Consider the following 26,486-nt stretch of genomic DNA (forward strand, 5'->3'; position numbering starts at 1 on the left):
TGACGGGAAGCTGACGGAGCTCCGTGGGGCATTTATATCGTGGTCAATTTGGTAAAGTAATGGATCATACCATGCAGAGATGAGACTCACTAGGAAATTACAAAATCACAGTATGATAAGCACATTTTTGATATGTCTGAAATTGGCAGGCACACCTAAAGGGTCTGGTGCCACCATGGAATAATGGGTCCACTCACGGCCACTCACTATAATCAATACAGAGCACACACACACACACAGAGAACATGCAAAACATGTCAGAAGTTGGTTATATTTAGTTCTTATGATGTCTTGTGTGTGTGTAGGCCTGGAGGTTGTGCAGTTCAGGGCTCCAGATACAGCTCTTCCACCTCGTTCCCTGACGAGGTGTTGAATTTCATAAAGACTCATCCCCTCATGGACGAGGCCGTCCCTCTGCTGGGACACAGACCCTGGATAATCAAAACAATGGTCAGGTGAGTACAGGGTGTCCACTAAGATTTTGACATGCTCGCTACACTACAAGGTCCAAAGTAAGGTGGCCAAAATAACAGAAACGAAATAACGAATGAAAGACACAAAAACATCCACAGCCCGCAATGGAAAAAGCAGATAGAACAGGGATAGCGCAGAACTGAAAGAACTGAAAAAAGGAAAGATAGGGAACCCTTAGAACCAGCCAGGACCGAAAATGCACAAGCAGCACCCCGACCTCACCAACTGCTGCAGCCTGTGAATTAAATGGAATTTATGGACGGGGTTGGTCTCCCAGGGCTGTTCCATAATGAGTGCAACACTGGGTAAGTTCCCAGAAAGAGATAAGCATGCTGGCATCAGACCAAGCAGCCTGGTTAAAGAGAAAAGCAGGTTTGCCAACAAATGAGCTGGCAAGTCTGAGAGGAAGAAACTGTAATATATAGAAAAACACCCACCTGGAGCAAATGAACATTCATGTCAATCAAAAGGAACCAACACATCGATCATCTGAGCCTCCATGGCCCTTCTGCTGGCTAAAAATGGCAATGCAGAAGGACACGACTCCAATGCGACTCGCTATTGAACTCATTAGGCAGCTGAGCCACATTACACATAAGTGTTTTAATCAAAATCTTAGTGGATTCAGATCCACATACGTTTTTGATTGGATTTTATACTCAAAAGTATTTAGACCCTGTATTCATTCATTGTAGAAGCCGCTTTTAGCAGCAATTAAATCTGCAAAACTGTTGGATACATCTATACAAGCATTGCACAGATGGATCTGGGCAGTTTTTAATTTTTTTTATAGCAGATTCTGAAGCTTTGTCTGTTGTAAGCAAATAAGAAACAAAAGTAAGCACAGAATGGAGGTTCCAAAGTCCAACACCTCATGTGATTGACTAGAGCAGCATAAAGAGATGCCCATAGTTCTTTTTGTTCTTCAGCTCTTCCACTGCTGTAGGAATCCACAATCGTGATAATCTATTTTTCCCTGACAGCACTTTGAAGGACGTTTTTTTAATGGACGTTCTATTAAAATGATCAGAGCTATCAAACTTATTGTTAAATCAATACACAGTCCTGGATTATTGAACGCTACTTTAATGCCCTGTTATTAGATGTGTCAAGGTGGGGGAAATAAGCCAGCTTACCAACAGACTTATATTCGTTGTTAGGTGTTATGAAGGTCGGTTATAATTGATTTGAGATTTTTAAGGTGAGGTAGGTCAGTACACTGACATTGGGTATAAAAAACATGCCAACTAGCAGTTCTTCAGCGTTGTGCTTTCATGCTCTCTTATATCTGAAGCCGTGCATTTCTTTAGTGTGAAGTTCGACGGCTATTAGATGCCACCCGAGGCACAGTGTGGTACAGATTTCAGAAATCGTGGGCAGGTGATGCAGCCTTGCTAATGCCAGCGTGATGAAACCTGTCATGCGTATAGCCCTTACTAACCATGTAAGAATGTAGATGAAATTGTAAATCAGAGCTTGAAAAGTGCTGCCCAGAGCAATCTGACAGCTATTTGCTCCTCAGCCTCGGTGTGTTATAAAAAGTGGGGGTGAAACTTTTGGAATATAAGAATGAGCTTATTTAGTCAGCTAAATTGTGATTGAAATGCTTTCAGGGGTGAAAAATGTCGTAATGCTTCCTATGAATACAAATGTTGTCTTTATTAGGCATCAGAAGTTGATTTAAATTCCCATAAATAATGTGACCTTAAGATTATTCTAAGAAGGACACTCTCGTTTGTGTAGGTGAGAAGGCTGTGTCCCAATTTTTACAGTTTAGATTACATATAATATCATTGCAGACTCATAACTCAGTTATTTTAATGAGTTATATACCGTGGGAATGTTTGGTTTTACTGTTGGGAAGGATCTGTAGTAAATTGTGCTGGCATGGCTTAAGTGTACTTCTGTTGGATCAATGAGCCTTGGCCGCCCATCACCCTGTCGCCAACTGCGTTGTGCTTCCTCTCTACTGGTGCTGACCCCTGCCCCGATTGAGGAGAGCGAACTGACACGTGAGCAGTAGCCGACTGCATCTTTTCACCTGCACGAGGCGAGTTCATATGCGGATCAGCCTTGTGCACGGAGAGCCACACCCTGATCAACACATTATTCCTCTACTCTCATAATTTGCTCAGTTGTAAGGATTTGCCCTATCCGGCTCCAATACCTGGATCCCAGCTCTGGTGTGCTAGCGTGTTTTATCCACTTTTGATAGATAATGAACACTGCAGACCGGGAACACCCCACAAGAGCTGCAAGTTTGGAGATGCTCTGACCCAGTCGTCTAGACGTCACAATTTGGCCCTTGTCAAACTCGCTCAAATCCTCACGCTTGATCATTTTTTCTGCTTCTAACATAAACTTTGAGGATAAACTTTTCACTTGCTGCCTAATATATCCAACCTACTAACAGGTGCCGTGATGAAGAGATAATAAGAAGTGGTCATAATGTTATGCCTGGTCGGTCTATATACATATATAATGAAATATTAAATTGTGGTCATAATGTTATGCCTGGTCGGTCTATATACATATATAATGAAATATTAAAAACGTATTTACGTTGGTTTAAATGCATACTTACATCATTGTATTAAACTTACTCCCAGGTACCAGCTGAACACCATGGTTGTTGATACGGAGGCGGGTCCACACCAGAACCGTACTGTAGTGTTTCTTGGGTCTACCAGGGGCACTGTTTTAAAATTCCTCATCACTCCTGGTAGAGACAACATTTTCTCCAGTACCAATGTCTTTCTGGAAGAATTAGAGGGCTATAACCCTGAGAGGTAAGAAATACACTCATATTAACATACAACCCCAAATCAGAAAAAGTTGGGATAGTATGGAAAATGTAAATAATACAAAAAACACAGAGTTTCTTACATTTACTTTGACTGTAAATCATTGCAGACGTTTTGGTACCGAGGAGACCAAGTGATTTAGTGTTTCAGGTTTTATTTTGTCTCATTCTTCCTGCAAACACGTCTTGCAGGCACGCCAGTCCAGTACCCGTACCCTCTTCTTCCACAGCCATGCCTTTGTAATGTGTGCAGCATGTGGTTTTGCATTGTCTTGTTGAAAAATGAATGGACGTCCCTGGAAAAGATGACATCTTGAAGGCAGCATGTTGCTCTAAGATCTCAATGTACTTTTCTGTATTAATGCTGCATCACAGAAGTGTTAATGACCTTTACCAAGGGCACTGACACACCCCATACCATGACAGACCCTGGCTTTTGGACTTGTTGCCGATAACAGTCTGGAATGCTGATTCATCTGACCACAATACACGTTTCCGCTGTGTGATGGTCCATTTTAGATGCCTCAGAGCCCAGAGAAGTCGACGCCACTTCTGGACATGGTTAACATAAGGCTTCTTTTTTGCACAGTAAAGTTTTAAGTGTCATTTGTGTATGTAACTCTGTATTGTAGTGCTTGACAAAGGTTTGCCAAAGTAATCCCTCACCCATGTGGTCATATCAGCTATTGTTGAGTGGCGGTTCTTGATGCAGTGCCGTCTGAGGGATCGAAGATCACAGGCATTCAGGTTAAGCTTGCACCCTTGGCCTTTACGGACTGAAATTCCTCCCGATTCCTTGAATCGTGTAATGATATTATGCACTGTAGTGGGAGAAATATGGAAATCCCTTCCAATCTTTCTTTGAGGTTCATTGTTTTTAAACATTTCAATCATGTTCTCACACATTTGTTGACAAACTGGAATCACATCAATATTTAGTTTCTTCACATCATTACTAGCCCTAAATTGCCCCCCGTCCCAACTTTTTTTGGAATGTGTTGCAGGCCTGAAATGCAGGAATGAATGTATATTAACAAATGAAATGAAGTTGAGCAGATAAAACATGAAATATCTCAGGTTCATCCTGTCTGCCATCAAATAAAAGTCAAAGTAAATGTAAGGAACACTGCATTTTTATTTTGTTAGCATTTTCCATGCTGTCCCAACTTTCTGATTTGGGGTTGTATTTGTGTAAGTGTTAAGCAGTGTTTCCAGTATATCTTATAAACATAATGTAATATGTTTTTGGGTTGTGTAGGTGCGGCGATGACTCCATACAGGCCCGCACGCCACTCTCTCTCACCCTGGACAGACACAGTCACACCCTTCTGCTTGCCTTCCACTCCTGTTTGGTGAGGCTGCCCGTAGCCCGGTGCCAACTGCATTCGCGCTGTATGAAGTAAGTACTCGCATTCTATCTCTTTTAAACAGCACCCCCTGTTTTTAATGTCCCAATTTTTCTCTGCTTCTGCAAAATAGCTTTTGCTTTATCGGTGTCTGAAATCCTTCTGATATAAACCACACATTTACACACACACACACACACACACAGTTATACACACACTTTTTGTGGTCTGTTCCTGTATGCTAGCCTTGGCACAAGCCTGAGCAAGTCTTATTGATTCACCTTCTTAATGTTTCTTGCTGGTTAATTGCCTTTTAGCCCTGGTTTTAATGAAACTCCTGCACAGCATGCTTGTGAGTCTGCTCTTTCCAAACCCAGAACATTTTTGCTGCAGTACTATAGTACTTGATGTGGTATATTTACATGCTGGCTGGATGCTTTTTATATTTAAAGTGGCATACAATTAAAACACAACACTACATTTATGCTGTTCCACCTTAAAATTAACCATAGAAGTCTAAGCGTATTTAGTAGTAGGAAGAACATATATAAGGTAGATAAGGAAAGCATTTTATCAGCTCCACTTACCATATAGAAGCACTTTGTAGCTCTACAATTACTGACTGTAGTCCATCTGTTTCCCTGCATGCTTTGTTAGCGCCCTTGTTCACCCTGTTCTTCAATGGTCAGGACCCCCACAGGACCCCCACAGAGCAGGTATTATTTGGGTGGTGGGTCATTTTCAGCACTGCAGTGACACTGACACGGAGGTGGTGTGTTAGTGTGTGTTGTGCTGGTATGAGTTTTTAAACACCTCACTGTCACTGCTGGACTGAGAATAGTCCACCAACCAAAAATATCCAGCCAACAGCGCCAGGTGGGCAGCATCCTGTGACCACTGATGAAGGTCTAGAAGATGACCAACTCAAACAGCAGCAATAGATGAGAGATCGTCTCTGACTTTACATCTACAAGGTGGACCAACTAGGTAGGAGTGTCTAATAGAGTGGACAGTGAGTGGACACGGTATTTAAAAACTCCAGCAGTGCTGCTGTGTCTGATCCACTCATACCAGCACAACACACACTAACACACCACCACCATGTCAGTATCACTGCAGTACTGAGAATGATCCACCACCTAAATAATACCTGCTCTGTGGTGGTCCTGTGGGGGTCCTGACAATTGAAGAACAGCATGAAAGCAGGTTAAAAAAGAATGCACAAAGTACAAATGGACTACAGTCAGTAATTGTAGAACTACAAAGTGCTTCTATATGGTAAGTGGAGCTGATAAAATAAACAGTGAGTGTAGAAACAAGGAGGTGGTTTTAATGTTATGGCTGATCAGTGTATAAAGTGTTCATGAAAATTGCCGAGACATTTGGGACAACGTGTGTTAGCAGCAGTTCCCTATGGAGCCATTTTTAACGTCTATTCAAACCAATATATATGCAGTTCAGTCCCGTGCTAAAGCTAGCTCGCAGGGACAGGCCAGTAAATTCCTAGCGCTATCTTTAGATTAGGTTGTACTTCACCTTGCAGTAGGGCACAAACCTGCAGCAAGAGCATGTGTGTGACTAAAACCGAGATTACACCTAAATCACAGGGGCAGCACATAAACGCCCGGTGAGTTTGCATTACCGGTTCCCAACTGACTGCTGCAGGATCTTTTCAATGACGCCGGTCTAGGTCACATTCTGAGCTGCTAATAGCTGATAATGCAAAAGCAGAGATTTGTTGATTTATTTATTTTTCATCGATTCATTGAATCATTTAATGCATGCGCGAAAGCTCAGACACCCACAAACATATTACACAAAGCATTAAATAATCTAAACTGAATGTTATTAAAGTTAAAGTTATTCATTTAAATGTTATTGAAAGTTATTTGAATTGATGTAACAGGTTTACCCACCAAAACAAATTATTTAAGGCAGTTGAAGCCTAGTGGTTAAGTTACTGGACTAATAAGCAAAAGGTTGCTGGTTCAAGCCCCACCACTTCAGTTGCTTAGACAATATATACTGTCACTGTAATGTAAATGTATCAAAACAATTACTCAGTGGTTAATGTACTGGACTAGTTATAGAAAGGTCACTGGTTCAAGCCCCACCACTGCCAGGTTGCTACTGTTGAACCCTTGACAATGCCTTTAAGCTTTAGTTGCTTAGACAATATATACAGTCAAAGTAAGTATAATTGATGGGAAAGACGATGTAAATTAAGTGGTAAATTAAAAAATTTTCATGTTTACAACACAATTAAATCGGAAAGTGTAAACATTGGAAATCTTTAGATTTTATTTTTTATTTTTAAGTTTTAAGAGAATTAACAATTTCTTGCGCTTTACACAATCTACTAACTTTTCTGGGAATTTTGTTTGTTATTTAGTTATTTAGATTTTTCTTTAACTAAATAACATTTTAAGTATAGCTTTTTATATTTGCATATATGGTTAAATATTTGCATTAGCTGGCATTTTTAAAAGACAAAATTATGGCTAAATATAATTTTAAGTGAAGTGAAATAATGTAATACACAATTCATGTCATATACACTAATGTTTTGACCTTTTTAGTGCTAATAATAAAGCTACTGTGTTGTTTTGCTGTGCAGGAACTGCATCTCCTCGAGAGATCCTTACTGTGGTTGGACCAGAGGAAGCACATGTTCTCTCCTTAGACCTGGAACCAGGTGAGCCCAAGCATACACTGTATAGTCAGCTCCAGAATTATTAGCAACCCGGGTAAATATGTAAATAAGTACATAAATTTACCATTTGATGTTCTTCTGAAGCTGACATTACACTAAATGATCAGTAGGTAATTTTAGGGAACAGGAACTTATTCGAGCTCTTTTGTTTTGTTTTGCGGGTTGTTATACAGGTTACCGTTTGTGCAGGACGTCGAGTATGGAAACACCACACATCTTGGAGACTGTGATGGTAAGTGTTGAAGATTTATTGCTGTAAATTACATGGATAAGAGATATGTAACAAATGCATTTGTCTAGCTATGCAGAAAGCAGATGTCCGGATGATCCCATAGAAGCAGGCCAGACCAGGCGCTTTAAAGATAAAATAACATTTTGGCTGTGTTCCAAACCACATTCTACTATATAATATATTATGTTGGATGCATGGGTGGATGGATGGATGGATGGATGGATAAATGCATGAATAAATGCATGGATGGGTAAATGGATGGATGAATGAATTAATGGATAGATGGATGGATGGATGGATGGATGGGTAAATGGATGGATGGATGAATGGAGGAATGAATTGATGGATGAATGGATGAATGAATTAATGGATGGATGGATGGATGGGTAAGTAAATAGATGGATGGTCCCATGGATGGTCCACATTCTACTATATAATATTTTAAATATGTTGGATGGATGGATGGATGGATGGATGGATGGATAAATTAATAGATGGGTAAATGGATGGATGGATGGGTAAATGGATGGATGGATAAATAGATGGATGGTCCCATGGATGGTCCACATTCTACTAAATAATATATTAAATATGTTGGATGGATGGATGGATGGATGGATTAATAGATGTATAAAAGGATGGATGGATGGATGGATAAATGGATAGATAGATGGATGGATGGATAGCTAATTAGCCAACTCTAGTTTAAATATTTCTGTTTACCTCAACAAATCCAAGTGATTCATCTGTGAAAATGTACCAACATTTCTGTGATAGCAGATCAGCTAACTTGCCATTTTTCTGAGGACCTCGGGCTTATCTTACCTTTAAATCAACACTATTAATATATACTATTTAAATCTTGATTTGCCTGCATGAATTCTCTGTTATTTGTTTAATGGAACCCTTTGCTATTAAACTGCAAATATACAGAGCTTGCTAGATGGTGCAATAACTTATAAACTAAAGGTAGAGGGTTGGCATAAAAGAACCATAAAATAAACCCCCTAAAGAACTTTTACTTCTTTTTACAATGGAGTATAAGCTGTAATCCCTCCATGACCGTTACTACACACTCGCTTGTGGCAAAAAAGACTGCTACTGCAGTACCTCATGCCTCACACGGGAAAGTCTGATAGGGTCCAGTGATTAACATGGGACTGTATCGTACACGACACGGCGGTTGCTACATCTGGTGTAAAATAGGGGTTGTGCCTTTTTACGTTCGCAATATTTTATTGTGCCACCAACATAACATCTAGGGCTCCCGTTAGACCCAAAATAAACAAAATTACAGAGGGTCTGACTTCCACTTTACCTTAGTTCACATTGTCAGGCCTTTGTTAGATGAGAGAACCCTGTACAGGCCTTTTACCTCTGACAGCAGTCTACGGGAAGATGGATTAGCCACTACAGAGAAAGACAGAGACGGAGAGAAAGAAAGATGCAAAGAGGATAGAAGAGGGGGACGCAAATTACCTTGGAGGAATTAAAGATAGGGTCACGATTTTTAAAGCAGAACACTTTTATGAACACAAGTTATGACAAGCTGTTAACAACATATGGAAATGAAGCTGACTTTAACATCTGTAGGAACAGCAGACTGTTTGCCATATTGGAAAGTGCATTGCAAAAAAAACCCTGGAACGCTGATTCATCTGACCCCAATACACATATCCACTGTGTGATGGTCCATCTTAGATGCCTCAGAGCCCAGAGAAGTTGACGCCGCTCCTGGACATGGTTAACATAAGGCTTCTTTTTATGCACAGTAAAGTGTTAAGTGGCATTTGTGCTTGTGACTCTGTATTGACAAAGGTTTGCCAAAGTAATCCCTCACGAATGTGGTTATATCGGCTATTGTTGAGTGGCGGTACTTGATGCAGTGCCGTTCGAGGGATGGAAGATCACGGGTGTTCGGCTTAAGCTTGCACCCTTGGCCTTTACGCACTGAAATTCCTCCCGATTCCCTGAATTGGTTAATAATATCATGCACTGTAGAGGGAGAAAAATGCAAATCCCTTCCAATCGTTCTTTGAGGTACATTGTTTTTAAACATTTCAATCATTTTCACACGCATTTGTTGACAAACTGGAGATCCTCTGATCATCTTTGCTTCTGGATGCTGCTTTTGTACCAAACCATGATTACAATCACCTGTTGATGTCACCTGTTTGGAATCACATCAATATTTAGTTTTTTCGCCTCATTACTAGCCCTAAATTGCCCCTGTCCCAACTTTTTTTGGAATGTGTTGCAGGCCTGAAATGCACAAAAATTACATTTTTCACAAAAATCACAAAAATTACATCAAAGGACTAGGTCCTTTTTTTCCTTCCCTCCCTCTGACGGCTCGACCAACCACTCGACATCCTACAAAGCCTAAATTCCTTTCCACAAAGCCCCGTTTAAGACACAAGCCGCACAAAGCCGGCACGTCCAGCTTCTCTACGTTAGGATTTGTCCCGGATCCAAATCTGTCGGAGCGTTCTGATTCATCTCAGTATCTCATGTAGGAGTGTTAGAACTGGAACAGAACAACAGCGGGGATCTGTATCCAGAGCTTGGAGGGCGCTTGAGCAGAAGGATGTAACTGGTTATCATGCTCAGGTCCTGCTGAGGTGATTACAGAGCCGAGCTAATATCCTCAACGGTTGGAACAACTTCTGAGATCAGCAAGAGACTGAAACTCTCCTACTGTGCTCCTGCTGAACGTTCTCCTGGTCTATATTCAGAAATGGTGACCTGATATACACTTGATTAGTGGGACGTCGGGGTTATGCTTGTACCAACTCCGTTTCCAAAAAAAGTTGTACAACTTGTTGTGGAACAGTCTGAAGCTTGTTTTAACTGACTATCTATCTATCTGTCTGTCTGTCTGTCTGTCCATCCTTCTATCTATCTATTTATCTATCTGTCTGTCTATCTATCTATTTATCTGACTGGCTGGCTGTCTTTTTGTCTGTCTTTCTGGCTGTCTGTCGTTCTGTCTGTTTTTTTATCTATCTATCTATCTATCTATCTATCTATCTATCTATCTATCTATCTATCTATCTATCTATCTATCTATCTATCTATCTATCTATCTATCTATCTATCCATCCATCTGGCTGGCTGTGTGTATGTATATCTATCTTTTTTTCTTTCTGTCTGTCAGCCTGACTTTTTATCTATCTATCTGTCTTTTTGTCTGTCTGTCTAGCTGTCTATCTATCTGTCTGTATGTCTGTTTTTCTGTCAATCTGTCTGTCTGTCTTTCTATCTGTCTGTCTGTCTCTATCTATCTATCTATCTATCTATCTATCTATCTATCTATCTATCTATCTATCTGGCTGGCTGGCTGGCTGTCTATCTTTTTTTCTTTCTGTCTGTCTGTCTTTCTGTCTGTCTGTCTAGCTGTCTATCTATCTGTTTGTCTGTCTGTTGTTCTGTCTGTCTTTCTATCTATCTGTTTGTATGTCTATCTATCTGTCTATCTGCCTGTCTGTTTTTCTATCTATCTATCTATCTATCTATCTATCTATCTATCTATCTATCTATCTATCTATCTATCTATCTATCTATCTATCTATCTATCTATCTATCTATCTATCTATCTATCTATCTATTTGTCTGTCTGTCTATATATATGCCTGTCTGTCTTTTTGTCTGACTATCTGTCTGTCTGTCTATCTTTCTGTCAGTCCATCCATCCATCTATCTGTCTGTCTGTCTGTCTATATATATCTGTCTGGCTGTCTATCTATCTATCTATCTATCTGTCTGTCTGTCTGTCTGTCTGTCTGTTTTTATGTCTGTCTGTCTAGTTGTTATTCTGTCTGTTTTTTCTATCTATGAATATTTTATAAGATACATATTGTAACTGCTTTAACTGATTATTTGTAATGATAATGTAGTTTTATTAGTTATTTAACACAGCTGAGATTCTCTAGATTTAGTGATTTTTAAATCCTTAAACAAGCCGCCTTCCATAATTGGCTCATTTAAATAAACAACAGTAAATAATCAGAATGTCTTTATTTTAGAGTAATGACAAAATGATAAGCCTAAAGTCTTCTTCCTGAATAGAATAGAATCTCTCTGAATTATGTTTGCAGATTTTTTTATACGAAGAGTGTTGTCAAAATAAATTAAAAGCTAATGAGCCAGGCTATTAAGGCTGTACACTGTGCTTCCATTAGGACTTTTCTATAATGGATGCTGCCCCAGACAGGACCATAACCGTGGATTAGCCTGGAGTGTTTGTTTTTCTAATCAACTGCTCGGCCCTGAGACACAAAAATAGAGTAATCAAGAAGTAGCAGACTAGGTTCTTATGAGCGCCGATCCTTAAAACGTACTCATGAGCTTCCTTATTTAAAATTGATTTTAAAATCAATGTATTGCTTTTTAAAGCTCTTGATAGCTTAGTATGTTTAATAGCTAACTAATGTTTTAAATAGAGTTATAGTATCATTAATGCTAGCTTGCTAACGATCCCAAATGTTAAGTAAGCAGGTTTATTTTTTTTAAATGCATTTGGTGGTTAGTTTAAAATATCTGTATTGGTATTCATTACACCTCTCTGAATTCTACTGCATTCTAATGCACTTATCCATCACGGCTAAGATCTGAGTTTAAATCTCAGCTGTACTGTTTCCGGCTAATGTTTTTGACTTAGCGCTGGCTAATTACCCTCATTTAATTACCCAGTTGCATCTTTCCTTTACTGCTGCAGACCCCTACCATGACTGAGAAGGGCTTCATCTAATACACACAAAGGACAGGCATTTTACTTAGATTACAAGATTATTAAATCTGTAACTGTTCAAGTGGCACAACGGTAAAATAAGCTAGCACACCAGAGCTGGGATCTCGAATACATCGTATCGAATCTCAGCTCTGCCATGCGGCAGGGCTGAGCGGCCACATGAATAACGATTGGCCTGTTGTTCATATAGGGGTGGGGTAGTAGTAAGCCAGATAGGGTCTCCTTGTAGCTGGCTGATTGATGAGATTGGAAGGAGTGCGTTGATCAGGGTGTGTCTCTCCGTGCACAAGGCTGATCCACATATGAACTCACCTCGTGCAGGTGAAAAGATGCGATCGGTACTGCACACGTGTTGGAGGCGACGTGTGTCAGTTGCAAAGCTCTTCAGTCAGCAGTGGAGGGTTGTATTGATAAAGGTGAAGCATAACGCAACCAGGGTAATTGGATATGACTAGATTGGGGAGAAAATGGGAGGGGACTGAATCCCATTATTACATGTAAACAGGTAATTTGACGACATTAATCTTACATATTAATTAACAACTACAGACCAAAATAAATCATTTCAGATTGATTTTTACCTTTAATGAGACCTATAATCTGTACAATTCATTTGAAAAACAAACAGAAATAAAAAATATATATACATATAATAATAAAGTTGCATAAGTGTGCACACCCTCTTATTATTGGAGGTGTGGCTGTGTTCAAAATAAACCAATCACAATACACAGTTGCATCTTTCCTCTACTTATGCTGACCCCTGCTATGACCGAGGAGGGCTTCATCTAATACACATATTAAATCAGACATTAGGTTTCAGAAAGTGGTTGCAATTCAAAATATTAATCTTATTATTACATGTAAATGACTCTTTTAAAATTAATATTATATATTTATTAACCACTATATATACGTACTATAAATGTAAAAAAAAATAGACCAAAACTATAATAATAAAGTTGCATAAGTGTGCACCCTCTTATAATTGGGGGTGTGGCTGCATTCAAAATGAACCAATCACATTCAAACTCATGTTAAATAGAAGTCAGTGACACCTGGCATCAATTACAGTGGCTCTGATTAACCCAGTATAAGGCTCAGCTCTTCTAGTAATGCATCTTATAGGAAAAACTATGGTTTGTAAAGAGCTTACAAAGTATAATAGGGATCTCAGTGTTGAAAGGTATCAGACAGGAGAAGGGTACAAGGATTTTCTAGGCTTTACGTCTACCATTGAACACAGTGAAGACAGTCATCAACAAGTTACAGTACAGTGACAGTGGTAGCCTAGTGGGTAGAGCTTTGGGCTATCATTTGAAAGGTTGAGAGTTTGAATCCCTGCTCTGCTTTGCAGCCAGTGTTGGGCTTTTGAGCAAGACCTTTAACGCCCTTGCTTTAACGCTGACCCTGCACTCTGACCCCAGCTCCAAACAGAAAGAGTTTCATTGTACTGTACACCTGTATGTGTATATATGACAAAATAAAGGCATTCTGGTACTTCTGCTATTACAAAAATCTGGCATTTTAACAGTGGTGTAAACAGCGGTGCTTGACCTTACAAATACATAGATTAAATCAAATTACATAATCAGACTAGATAGATAGATAGATAGATAGATAGATAGATAGATAGATAGATAGATAGATAGATAGATAGATAGATAGATAGATAGATAGATAGATAGATAGATAGATAGATAGATAGATAGATAGATAGATAACATTATGACCACTGACAGGTGAAGTGAATAACACTGATTATCTCTTCATCACGGCACCTGTTAGTGGGTGGGATATATAAGGCAGCAAGTGAACATTTGAGCGAGTTTGACAAGGGCCAGATTGTGATGGCTAGACGACCGGGTCAGAGCATCTCCAAAACTGCAGCTCTTGTGGGGTGTTCCCAGTCTGCAGTGGTCAGTATCTATTAAAAGTGGTCCAAGGAAGGCACAGTGGTAAACCGGCTACAGGGTCATGAGCGGCTCATTGATGCACGTGGGGAGCGAAGGCTGGCCTGTGTGGTCCGATCCAAAAGACGAGCTACTGTAGCTCAGTTTGCTGAAGAAGTTAATGCTGGTTCTGATAGAAAAGGGGGGACCAACAGCAAAAGGGGGACCAACACAATATTAGGAAGGTGGTCATGTTATGCCTGATCGTTGTAATTATAAATACCGTATGACTGCTTTCTCTTGATCAGGGTCACAGGACCTACAAGTTTAAAAACTAAATTGCAAATAACAGGGACCTGGGTTTAAGTAAATACCCCACACACACACATACACACAAATTCCCAGTCCTCACACCCAACTTCAACTCAACTTTCAATACCACTCAGTGATTAGTAATTAGATGACCAGATTCAGCTTATAAAGTTGTGGGTACTTGGCTAATAAGCATAATTGTGTGTGTTGGATAAAGAAAAGCATTGTGCACAGTAATGAAAAAGTTCCTCAGAGCTGAAAGTGAGATGATGTGGTAGCCCGAGCAGCTTAATAAGACCGCATTAGCTGCTAAGTGTAGCTTCTTTTTTGTTAGATATTCAGGCATTGAATACACTTTTCATTCAGGAGGAAAAATAATGATTCAGTATTGCTGTAAAGTAATATTAAGTCTAATAGTTTATTCATACGTCAAGCAGAATTGAAAGGCAGGTATTTTAAGAATCTAATAATGTCTGCTTCAGAAGTCATTTTCTTTTTAAATGTCGAAAATGTAATTTGACAGCATGTGTCATTACTTAGAGCAAGCCCGATGCTGTTAAAGCCCAAGGCGGTCGCGTCTGTTTAATGGTAAGAGCACGTCTATTAGGACTGAGAATAGATTGTACCTCATAATAAATCATGACAGTGGCATGAAGGGAAAAACAGTAAACAACGTTTTCCATAAAAATGCTAATATAAACTGTATCTAAAACATATCTGCAGGAGAGAAGTGACATGTTACGCTTGATAAAAGATAGAAATTGAGCAAAAGTAGAGATTGTAGTCGATTCAGTACTTCAGGCTGCTTCAGAAGTGGCAGAATATACAAATACTGAAATACAAGTGTTCAATATTTTAAAATACTCAAATAAAGTATGTCAATTTTTTCAGCTCTACGTACCATATACAGTAGAAGCACTTTGTAATTCTACAATTACTGACAGTAGTAATCTGTTTCTATACATACTTTTTTAGCCTGCTTTCACCCTGTTCTTCAATGGTCAGGACCCCCACAGGACCACCACAGAGCAGGTATTATTTGGGTGTTGGATGATTCTCAGCCCTGCAGTGACACTGACATCAGACACAGCAGCACTGCTGGAGTTTTTAAACACAGTGTCCACTCACTGTCCACTATATTAGACACTCCTACCTGGTTGGTCCACCTTGTAGATGTAAAGGCAGAGACGATCGCTCATCTATCGCTGCTGTTTGAGTAGGTCATCTTGTAGACCTTCATCAGTGGTCACAGGATGCTGCCCATGGAGCGCTATTGGCTGGATATCTTTGGTTGGTGGACTATTCTCAGTCTAGCAGGGACAGTGAGGTGTTTAAAAACTCCATCAGTGATGCTGTGTCTGATCCACTCATACCAGCACAACATACACTAACACACCACCACCATGTCAGTGTCACTGCAGTGCTGAGAATGATCCACCACCTAAATAATACCTGCTCTGTAGTGGTCCTGTGGGGGTCCTGACCATTGAAGAACAGCATGAAAGGGGGCTAACAAAGCATGCAGAGAAACAGATGGACTACAGTCAGTAATTGTAGAACTACAAAGTGCTTCTATATGGTGCTATAAGTGGAGCTGATAAAATGGACAATGAGCCATGTAGTGTATGTGTTGTATTTCCTGACCTGTTGATTTGCTGTGTCAATTTACTCTGCATTAGAACGTCGGTGCTATTCCACATAACCACGACCTGGTAAATTGCTGATCGATACACGTGTAAACGACTATGTGCGAGGAGACAAAAGAACACCATTCTAAAAATGGAAGCCTCTCAGTCTGTATAGGATGATTTATGGGAACAATGTGGGAAAGTCTGCACTGCTGTTAAAGTCATGATACAGTAGACTCTGAGCCAGCAGATCTGTCCGTACGGCCTCCGCACAACAAAGAACAACCTCACTTTAAAAAATAAAATAAATCACCATGTTTGTCACATTGAGTCTTGGCTGGGATTCAAGCCATATTTCTTTCTGTCATTGTTTAAAGCAGTTTTAAAAAGGAAGGTTCGGGGGGGGGGGGGGGGGGGGTGCATGAGTGACCACAAGCCAATTTGTTACCTGTTAATTGGTTAATTGGTGAAACACTCTAGCGCACCAGAGCTGACATTTTGAACTCGTCGGTTCGAAACTCAGCTCTGCCATCCGTCTGGGCTGGGCGGCCACATGAACAACGATTGGCTTGTTGTTCATACAGGGTGGGAAGCCAAATAGGGACCTCATAACTGATACAATTACGACCTCTGCTGGCTGGCTGATGGCGTCTGCTTTCAGCTCTCATTACACAAAGCTGATCCGCATATAAACTCATCTCGCGCAGGTGAAAAGATGCAGTCGGCTACTGCGCACAATGTTGGGGGGGGGGGGGGTGTCAGTCTCGCTCTCCTCAATCAGAAGTGGGGATGAGCATCAGTAGAGAGGAAGCGTAATGCAATCGGGTAATTGAATACGACTAGATTGGGAGGACAATTGGGAAAAAATCTAAATAAATAAATAATAATAATAAATAAATAAATAAATAATCCATTAAATTTGGGGAAAATGCTAAATAAATAATAATAATAATAATAATAATTATAATAAATTAATAATCCACTAAATTTGAGAAAAATGCTAAATAAATAAATTTAAAAAAAATAATCATAATAAATTTATAATCCACTAAATTTGAGAAAAATGCTAAATAAATAACTAAAATAATAATAATAAATTAATAATCCACTAAATTTATATTTTAGATTTATTAATTTAATTTTATTAAGATTAATTTAGATTTTACATTTGCAGCATTTAGAAGACGCTTTTATCTACGGCGACTTACGATTATGACTGAATACAGTTTTAAGCAATTGAGGGTTAAGGGCCTCGTCAGGGACCCAACAGTTGCAACTTGGTGGTGAGGCTTAAACCAGCAACCTTCTGATTACTGGTCCAGTACTCTAACAAAAACAGCACTCAGTATTCGCAAGCAGTCTCCCACCTGTGCTGACTGAACCCAACCCTGCTTAGCTTCTATAATCAGACGAGCTCAGGCGTCTTCAAGGTGGTGTAGCCATAAGCCACATGTTTTTGCTGGGTTTTTTTGTTTGTTTTGGGACAGCTGTAAGGTTCTTAAAATTTCACTTCTTTTTATTCCCTTTGATACAATAATATTCTCTGTTTGCCTTTAATAAAGCAGCTCAGTATCTAGAGGTGTAATAAAAGCAGATCATCATAAAAGAGGAAGATAGGTGGAAAGACAGGATGACAGTAAAGGTGACAGAGCTTATGTAATACTCCGTTGACTCTTATAGTGCTTCAGCAGTTCCCTAAAATGTGTCGTGGTGAAGTGAGGCCTCCAACCGAGGTGAAAAGAAAAGTGATGATGGTTGACAGTACTTTAAAGTGGTGAGAGACAGTCTGAAGAGACTCAGATCCAGATTCATACACAGTTGTTATTCCTAACGGTGAATGAGGTGCAAGCATAATTTGTTGATACGTTTTCGTCAAATGGCTAAATTGCGCCATTACCCAAATTTGTGATTAGTGCTGGAGGTGATTTTTGTAATTATTTTTCACTGATTGTTCAGAAAATCTGTTTATTCAATTATCAAATGGTCACATTAGCCAGTGAGTGAGAATAAAATGTGTTAGAGGTTTATACTAAGCACTTACCTTGATTGATGCAGCATGGCATATGACACAGATTTTCTCCAGCTGTTACCAGGTTCTCCAGCTTCCCACCTTCCAAAAGCATTCAGTAGGTGGATTGAAGCGGGTGATATATCACTGCAACGTTACTAACCTATTTTTAATTATTAATTTATTACCAGTGGGTTTCCTTCGGGAGCTCCGGTTTCCTCCCACAGTCCAAAAACATACAGTCAGGTATATGTGTGTGTATGTGTGTCTGCCCTGTGATGGACTGGCGCCCCGTCCAGGGTGTTACTGTGTGCCTTGCGCCCATTGAAAAGCTGGGATAGGCTCCAGCAACCCCTGTGACCCTAATTGAATAAGCGGTTAAGAAAGTGAGTGAGTGAGTGAGTGAGTGAGTGAGTGAGTGAGTGAGTGAGTGAGTGAGTGAGTGAGTGAGTGAGTGAGTGAGTGAGTGAGTGAGTGAATTTATTACCACAGATAGCCAGTGCTGCATAATGATAAAGAGCCATGCTGTGCCTGAGTTGTGAAGGTTTGAATCCCAGGCTGGGTTCACAAATACAGAATGTGCATGGCATTACACGAAGCTGTCCCTTTAGGAGGGGGGATGTAAGTGCACCCTTAGTGCCAGTCTAAGCCTGGATAAATAGGAGGGCTGCGTCAGGATGGGCATCCAGCAAATCAAATGTGGATTAACGATCTGCTGTGGCAACCTCTAACGGGAGAAGCTGAAATCAATCATTCATTTATATAGCATTTTATTTATTAAACGAGTATCTTTTTACTTTACTTGTGAGGCCTATTGTTATATAATCTGTACTTAAAGGTAAATATAAAATTACCTTTATCAGTTCTTTAAGTGCAAAAAAGATGCATTATACACTGATCAGCCATAACATTAAAGCCACCTCCTTGTTTCTACACTCACTGTCCATTTTATCAGCTCCACTTACCATATAGAAGCACTTTGTAGTACTACAATTACTGACTGTAGTCCATCTGTTTCTCTGCATACTTTGTTAGCCCCCTTTCATGCTGTTCTTTAATGGTCAGGACATGGTGGTGGTGTGTTAGTATGTGTTGTGCTGGTATTATTGGATAGAACATAGCAATGCTGATAGAGTTTTTAAACACCTCACTGTCACTGCTGGACTGAGAATAGTCCACCAACCAAAAATATCTAGCCAACAGTGCCCCATGGGCAGCGTCCTGTGACCACTGATGAAGGTCTAGAAGATGACCAACTCAAACAGCAGCAATAGATGAGCGATCGTCTCTGACTTTAGATCTACAAGGTGGACCAACTAGGTAGGAGTGTAATAGAATACCAGCACAACACACACTAACACTAACCACCACCATGTCAGTGTAACTGCAGTGCTGAGAATGATCCACCACCTAAATAATACCTGCTCTGTAGTGGTCCTGGGAGAGTCCTGACCATCGAAGAACAGGGTGAAAGCAGGTTTAAAAAGCATGCAGAGAAACAGATGGACTACGGTCAATAATTGTAGAACTACAAAAAGCTTCTATATTGTAAGTGGAGCTGATAAAGGAGGTGGTTTTAATGTTATGGCTGATCAGTGTATGTATATATTAATTTATTAGCTGTTAGTGATGTAGCGCTGCACTGTGACACGTCTTTGCTAATGCGTTTTTCTGCTATTTAAATCCATTGTCATGCTTCATCTTGGTGTTGTCGGTTCTGATTAATCATTCGAGAAGATATTTCACAGACTTGATAGATGCAGTTCACACTGTTTGCCGTCCTACTAAAACTGTTTGATTTTTATGCCAATACTTCTCCTGGTTGATTGGATTTTAATTGGTAATGTTCTAAAGGTTAATGAAGTCAGCTGAACGGAGACATTATTATAAAATCTGTGGCCACCTACGCTCACCTCGCCCCGACTTATTTTAGTCCAGACTTGCAAGTAGGTTCATGGGCGCAGAGATATGGTTGTATAACAGAGTATAACAGGGTCACTGGTGAACGTTTGCTCTGATTGAATAATAATTTGAAGTTCTGTATTGCCAGTTGATATACACTAAGGTGCCAGAAACACTTGGTAGGTCCCCCACTATAGCGTAGGACTACAGAAATACGGGTCATGGACTCCATAAGCAATGAACACCATACTTCCTGCAGAATGCTCCACAATTCTGTTGTATTCTAGTGACTTAGGTGGTAATGAAAGCCATGGAACCCAAACTCAGACGAGTGTTCATCTAACCATAATGGGCCAAACCCATTAGAATGAGTGCAGGACATAAACAGGTGTAACTCATCAGAAAGGAGGCACACTTAGCGTTCACCATTTGTAGACGTACCAGGAATCCCATGGAATGCCAGCTAAACAAACCCCATACAATTATGGAGCCACCACCAGTTGCTACAGTCCCCTGTTGTACCATTTCTTCTGGCACTTCAGTGTAATGGGTTGTTATATCAATAAGCCCTGTTTATATACAGTGTATCACAAAAGTGAGTACACCCCTCACATTTCTGCAGATATTTCAGTATATCTTTTCATGGGACAACACTGACAAAATGACACTTTGACACAATGAAAAGTAGTCTGTGTGCAGCTTATATAACAGTGTAAATTTATTCTTCCCTCAAAATAACTCAATATACAGCCATTAATGTCTAAACCACCGGCAACAAAAGTGAGTACGCCCCTAAGAAACTACACCCCTAAATGTCCAAATTGAGCACTGCTTGTCATTTTCCCTCCAAAATGTCATGTGATTTGTTAGTGTTACTAGGTCTCAGGTGTGCATAGGGAGCAGGTGTGTTCCATTTAGTAGTACAGCTCTCACACTCTCTCATACTGGTCACTGAAAGTTCCAACATGGCACCTCATGGCAAAGAACTCTCTGAGGATCTTAAAAGACGAATTGTTGCGCTACATGAAGATGGCCAAGGCTACAAGAAGATTGCCAACACCCTGAAACTGAGCTGCAGCACAGTGGCCAAGATCATCCAGCGTTTTAAAAGAGCAGGGTCCACTCAGAACAGACCTCGCGTTGGTCGTCCAAAGAAGCTGAGTGCACGTGCTCAGCGTCACATCCAACTGCTGTCTTTGAAAGATAGGCGCAGGAGTGCTGTCAGCATTGCTGCAGAGATTGAAAAGGTGGGGGGTCAGCCTGTCAGTGCTCAGACCATACGCCGCACACTACATCAAATTGGTCTGCATGGCTGTCACCCCAGAAGGAAGCCTCTTCTGAAGTCTCTACACAAGAAAGCCCGCAAACAGTTTGCTGAAGACATGTCAACAAAGGACATGGATTACTGGAACCATGTCCTATAATCTGATGAGACCAAGATTAATTTGTTTGGTTCAGATGGTCTCAAGCATGTGTGGCGGCAATCAGGTGAGGAGTACAAAGATAAGTGTGTCATGCCTACAGTCAAGCATGGTGGTGGGAGTGCCATGGTCTGGGGCTGCATGAGTGCAGCAGGTGTTGGGGAGTTACATTTCATTGAGGGACACATGAACTCCAATATGTACTGTGAAATACTGAAGCAGAGCATGATCCCCTCCCTCCGGAAACTGGGTCGCAGGGCAGTGTTCCAGCATGATAATGACCCCAAACACACCTCTAAGACGACCACTGCTTTATTGAAGAGGCTGAGGGTAAAGGTGATGGACTGGCCAAGCATGTCTCCAGACCTAAACCCAATAGAACATCTTTGGGGCATCCTCAAGTGGAAGGTGGAGGAGCGCAAAGTCTCGAATATCCGCCAGCTCCGTGATGTCGTCATGGAGGAGTGGAAAAGCATTCCAGTGGCAACCTGTGAAGCTCTGGTAAACTCCATGCCCAGGAAAGTTAAGGCAGTTCTGGGAAATAATGGTGGCCACACAAAATATTGACACTTCAGGAACTTTCACTAAGGGGTGTACTCACTTTTGTTGCCGGTGGTTTAGACATTAATGGCTGTATATTGAGTTATTTTGAGGGAAGAATAAATTTACACTGTTATATAAGCTGCACACAGACTACTTTTCATTGTGTCAAAGTGTCATTTTGTCAGTGTTGTCCCATGAAAAGATATACTTAAATATCTGCAGAAATGTGAGGGGTGTACTCACTTTTGTGATACACTGTACATACATATACAGTATATAGGCACTTCTGACAAAGCAAAAACCAGGCTTAAGTGTTAATCTAAGATTAAGACCTATTGGTCTTTCAAGGACTACTGTAATTCTTAGTACAAGGGCGTAGACCAATCGTCCATTCGTTGCGTACAATTGGTCTTTTTTTGTTTGTTTGTTTTAATTATCTATTTTTTCCCACTTTTTTCCCCCAACTTTTATCCACATTCTAATCGTGTCCAATTACCCTGATTGTGTCCTCTATACTGATTCGACCCTTTTGCCGCTGACTGAGGACGCCACTCAACTGACTTGCGCCCCCTCCGGCACGCAGTCAGTACCGCCTGCATTTTTCACCCGCACGAGCCGAGTTCATACACCGAGAGACACTGCGCATGGAGGGTCACACCCCCCTCAATGTTATTATTCTTCAGCCCTGTGCAGGCGCCGTCAGTCAACCAGCAGGGGCCGCAGTCGTACCAGTTATGAGGACCTATGCTCCGACTCTACCTCTAAGCCCCTGAACAACAGCCAAACGTTGTTCATACTGCCGCCCAACCCAGTCGGAAAGGTAGAGCTGAGTTTCGATACGATGCATCTAGAAACCCAACTCTGGTGAGCTAGCGTACTTTACCGCTGCGCCACCCGAGCGGCCCAGCAAGGCTGTCTTTTAACTGGAAGAGGGAAACTCCCAGTCCTGGCTTCCCTTTATTGGCTTCCAGTGAAATTTAGGATTGATTTTAAGGTATTATTGCTGTTTTGCAGCTCAGGTGGCGCAGCGGTAAAACACTCGTGGGTTCGAAACTCAGCTCTGCCATCCGGTTGGGCTGGGCAGGGCAGCTATATGAACAACGATTGGCTTGTTGTTCATACAGGGATGGGAGGCCAAAGAGGGACCTCATAGCTGATGCAATTACGACCTCTGCTGGCTGATCGATGGCGCCTGGAATAATGTGGGCAGGTTGTGGCTCTGCATATGAACTCGCCTCGTGCAGGTGAAAAGATGCAGTCTCACTCATCTCACTCAGCAGTAGGGATCAGCCTCAGTACAGAGGAAGCGTAATGCAATCGGGTAATTGGATACGACTAGATTGGGAGGAAAATTGGGAGAAATGGTATTATTGCTGTTTTATTATTGCACCATCATTTAAGTTCCTCTGAAAGCCCCAAGGTTTTGGAAATATCAAGGTCTAAGCTCAAGAGCAGAGGTGACCGAGACTTTGCAGTTGCCTTCCCAGTTTAGGACTGCATAGTCAAGACTGAAGATACATCTTTTTACGTTGGCGTTTAACACTGGTTGAGGGGTGTAACAACTGTAGTACCATGTTTTTCATGGTATTGTAAGATGTATTTGTATCCTTGAAAGCTTTTTATGGTACATAGTATACTGAGCCTGTACAGCACTTTTGTCAACCCCGGTTGTGCTTTAAGGTGCTATATAAATAAACTTTGCCTTTCCTTGCCTTGCAGGTCTATTGCAGGAGAGTTTTACGGACGAACCCGAGAGCCTTGTAACTCTGAACCTACTGGTTGTAGCGGCTGTTTCGGCGTTCTCCACCGGTGCGGCGCTCTCAGGCCTCGCCGTGTGCTGGATCATGAGCCAGAAGCACCGACATTGCTCTCGCAGTGACTCCTCATCCTCAAGCAGCCAACGGAAAAGCGAGAAAGGAAGCAGCATGCTCGGACCGAGCACCAGCGGCTCGGTGCTGAGCGTAACAGACCGCCCGCGCCCGCAGGGCGAAACGCTGTTCGTCATGCCTAACGGCTGGACGAAGGCGGGCGATCTAGACCCAGGCCTGCTACCTACGCCTGAGCAGACGCCGCTGCAGCAGAAACGCCCAGCGCCCTCGCTGCGCCTCTCGGATTCAGGCTCCAGCTGGGATCAAAGCCAGACCTATCTAAATTCAGTCGGCACCCAATGTCCGCCACCTCCACCTTCCGCTATATTTCTCAGCTCCAAGCTCCTTACAGATAGGCGGCACGACGACGTCGTTGAACGCCAGCGCTACGTCTCTCTCTCCAAGTACCGTGATCATGGTTCGCGCCCAGGCACCATGCTGCGCAAGTCAGCGGGTGACTACAACTACCCGATGACCCCTCAGGACTCGCCCGACAGGAGGAGGGTGGTCTCAGCGCCCAGCACGCAAGTCGAGTACAGCGGTGAGGCTCTGCGCTGGACACACGAGAACTACGTCTTTCATGCCGTGCCGACCCCCGCGCATCGCTACACCGCAGGCCCCGGACACCCACCCAGCCTGGCCCGGTCTGTTTTGCACGGCTCTCGCGGCCTCATGGACCTGGCTGACTTCAGCCACCTGCTGGGCAAAGGAGGCAACGAGCGCGCGCCTTCGGGTCAGTGAATGAATGAGACAGAAGGAGCAAAAGATGAGATCTATAAAATGGAAGAAGGTGCTAAAGGAGGAAACGTATGGACCGTAAAGCCTCAGATCTATCGCAGAGCCAGCAGGATCTGGCCAACTTCTATTTTTTTCCCTCTCTCTATTTGTCTCGCCGTCTCTCTCTCTCTCCTCTCTACCGCAGTACCATTCCGATCTTTACGTGATCCTCCTGCCACGAGATTATCAATCACTGGTAATGCCCGTCTCTCAGGCTCATAGCTCAAAGCATAGCTGTGCCAGGCTAGACGACTGAACTCCCACTATGGGTCCTTTATTAGCCGTGAGAGAAGAGCAACAAACTGCGGCACCGTTAACGATGCCCGTATATATTCTCAAACACACACACACACACACACACACACACACACTTTCTCATCGTTTGGAGAATGTGCTGGCGTATTCAGAGCTGCTGGATGTAATAAAATATTTTCAGTCAGGGTTGGGAGGGTGAAAGCAAGAGGCGACAATTCCCTCTGCAGCACAGGGATGGTGTGAGCTAAAGATTACTGTTGTCTTCAAATTACCAGGTTTTACTCTTTCAGCCACGCCTATTTAAAACATGTACACAAAAACACTGGAAATACGTGTAGAATTACAAGTCAGGTGATCATGTATATGCTAAACTTGAGCTGTCTCATTCAACTGTCCATGCTGGTATTGGGAAATGAAGGCGTCCAGGATCAACATCATCTCAGAAGCAGAGAGATTAGGTTTTCATGGCCAGCCAACCAAATATAAGCCTGAGATGATCGTGTACAAAACCACTACACAGCCATAAGTATGTGGACCATGAACGTAGACGTGACATCCTAATACTTTGGGCTTTGATATGAATTCCTCCCCTTTCTACATGCCCTGTCTGTGGAAATTTAGGATTCTCCACACCCAATGAAGCAAACTATGTCTTTACACAGGTAATGCTGGATTATTGTAGCAATTTGTAGTTCTACAATTACTGACTGTAGTCCATCTGTTTCTCTGCATGCTTTGTTAGCCCCCTTTCACCCTGTTCTTGAATGGTCAGGACTCTCCCAGGAACACTACAGAGTAGATTATATTTAGGTGGTGGATCATTCTCAGCACTGGTGGTGGTGTGATAGTGTGTGTTGTGCTGGTATGAGTGGATCAGACAAAGCAGCACTGCTGGACTGAGAATAGTCCACCAACCAAAAACATCCAGCCAACAGCCCTCAGTGGGCAGCATCCTATGACCACTGATAACGGTCTAGAAAATGACCAACCCAAACAGCAGCAATAGATGAGCGATCGTCTCTGACTTTACATCTACAAGGTGGACCAACTAGGTAGGAGTGTCTAATAGAGTGGACAGTGAGTGGACACGGTATTTAAAAACTCCAGCAGCATTGCTGTGTCTGATCCACTCACACCAGCACCATGTCACTGTCACTACAGTGCTGAGAATGATCCACCACCTAAATAATACCTACTCTGTGGTGGACCATTGAAGAACAGCATGAAAGGGGGCTAACACACTACAGTTAGTAATTGTAGATTACTAACAAATGGACAGTGAGTGTAGAAACAAGGAGGTGGTTTTAAAGTTATAACTGACCCAGGGAGACGTCAAACTGTGATTGCTTATTGTTTTTGTGGAAGAAATACTGAAGAGAGAATGCGCTAATCCCCGGCACAGCTACTTAGTCCAGTAGCTCAAATCTTTCAGCCAAACAGAGAGAGAGACAGAGCGAGAGAGAGACGAATATTAAGTGGACAGGATGTCCGTGTAGGATGGCAAACATGAATGAATGAAAATGTGAAGGATTTTCTTTTAAAGCAATTCTTTTAAACCTCTG

General features: G+C 41.7%; 1 protein-coding gene across 1 annotated transcript in view; it reads left to right on the top strand.

Annotated features, from left to right (window-relative positions):
• Positions 1–24,633, top strand: part of sema6ba (sema domain, transmembrane domain (TM), and cytoplasmic domain, (semaphorin) 6Ba) — a 147,108-nt gene extending 122,475 nt beyond the window's left edge. Inside the window, exons 12-17 of the mRNA XM_062987555.1 lie at positions 306–455; positions 3,084–3,263; positions 4,536–4,676; positions 7,241–7,318; positions 7,510–7,568; positions 23,744–24,633. Of these exons, the coding sequence (XP_062843625.1) occupies positions 306–455; positions 3,084–3,263; positions 4,536–4,676; positions 7,241–7,318; positions 7,510–7,568; positions 23,744–24,633 (1,498 nt within the window). The remainder of the gene's footprint in view (positions 1–305; positions 456–3,083; positions 3,264–4,535; positions 4,677–7,240; positions 7,319–7,509; positions 7,569–23,743) is intronic.
• Positions 24,634–26,486: the final 1,853 nt, after the last annotated feature.

Source organism: Trichomycterus rosablanca, chromosome 25, assembly GCF_030014385.1.
Source record: "Trichomycterus rosablanca isolate fTriRos1 chromosome 25, fTriRos1.hap1, whole genome shotgun sequence".
Classification (NCBI taxonomy): Eukaryota; Metazoa; Chordata; class Actinopteri; order Siluriformes; family Trichomycteridae; genus Trichomycterus; species Trichomycterus rosablanca.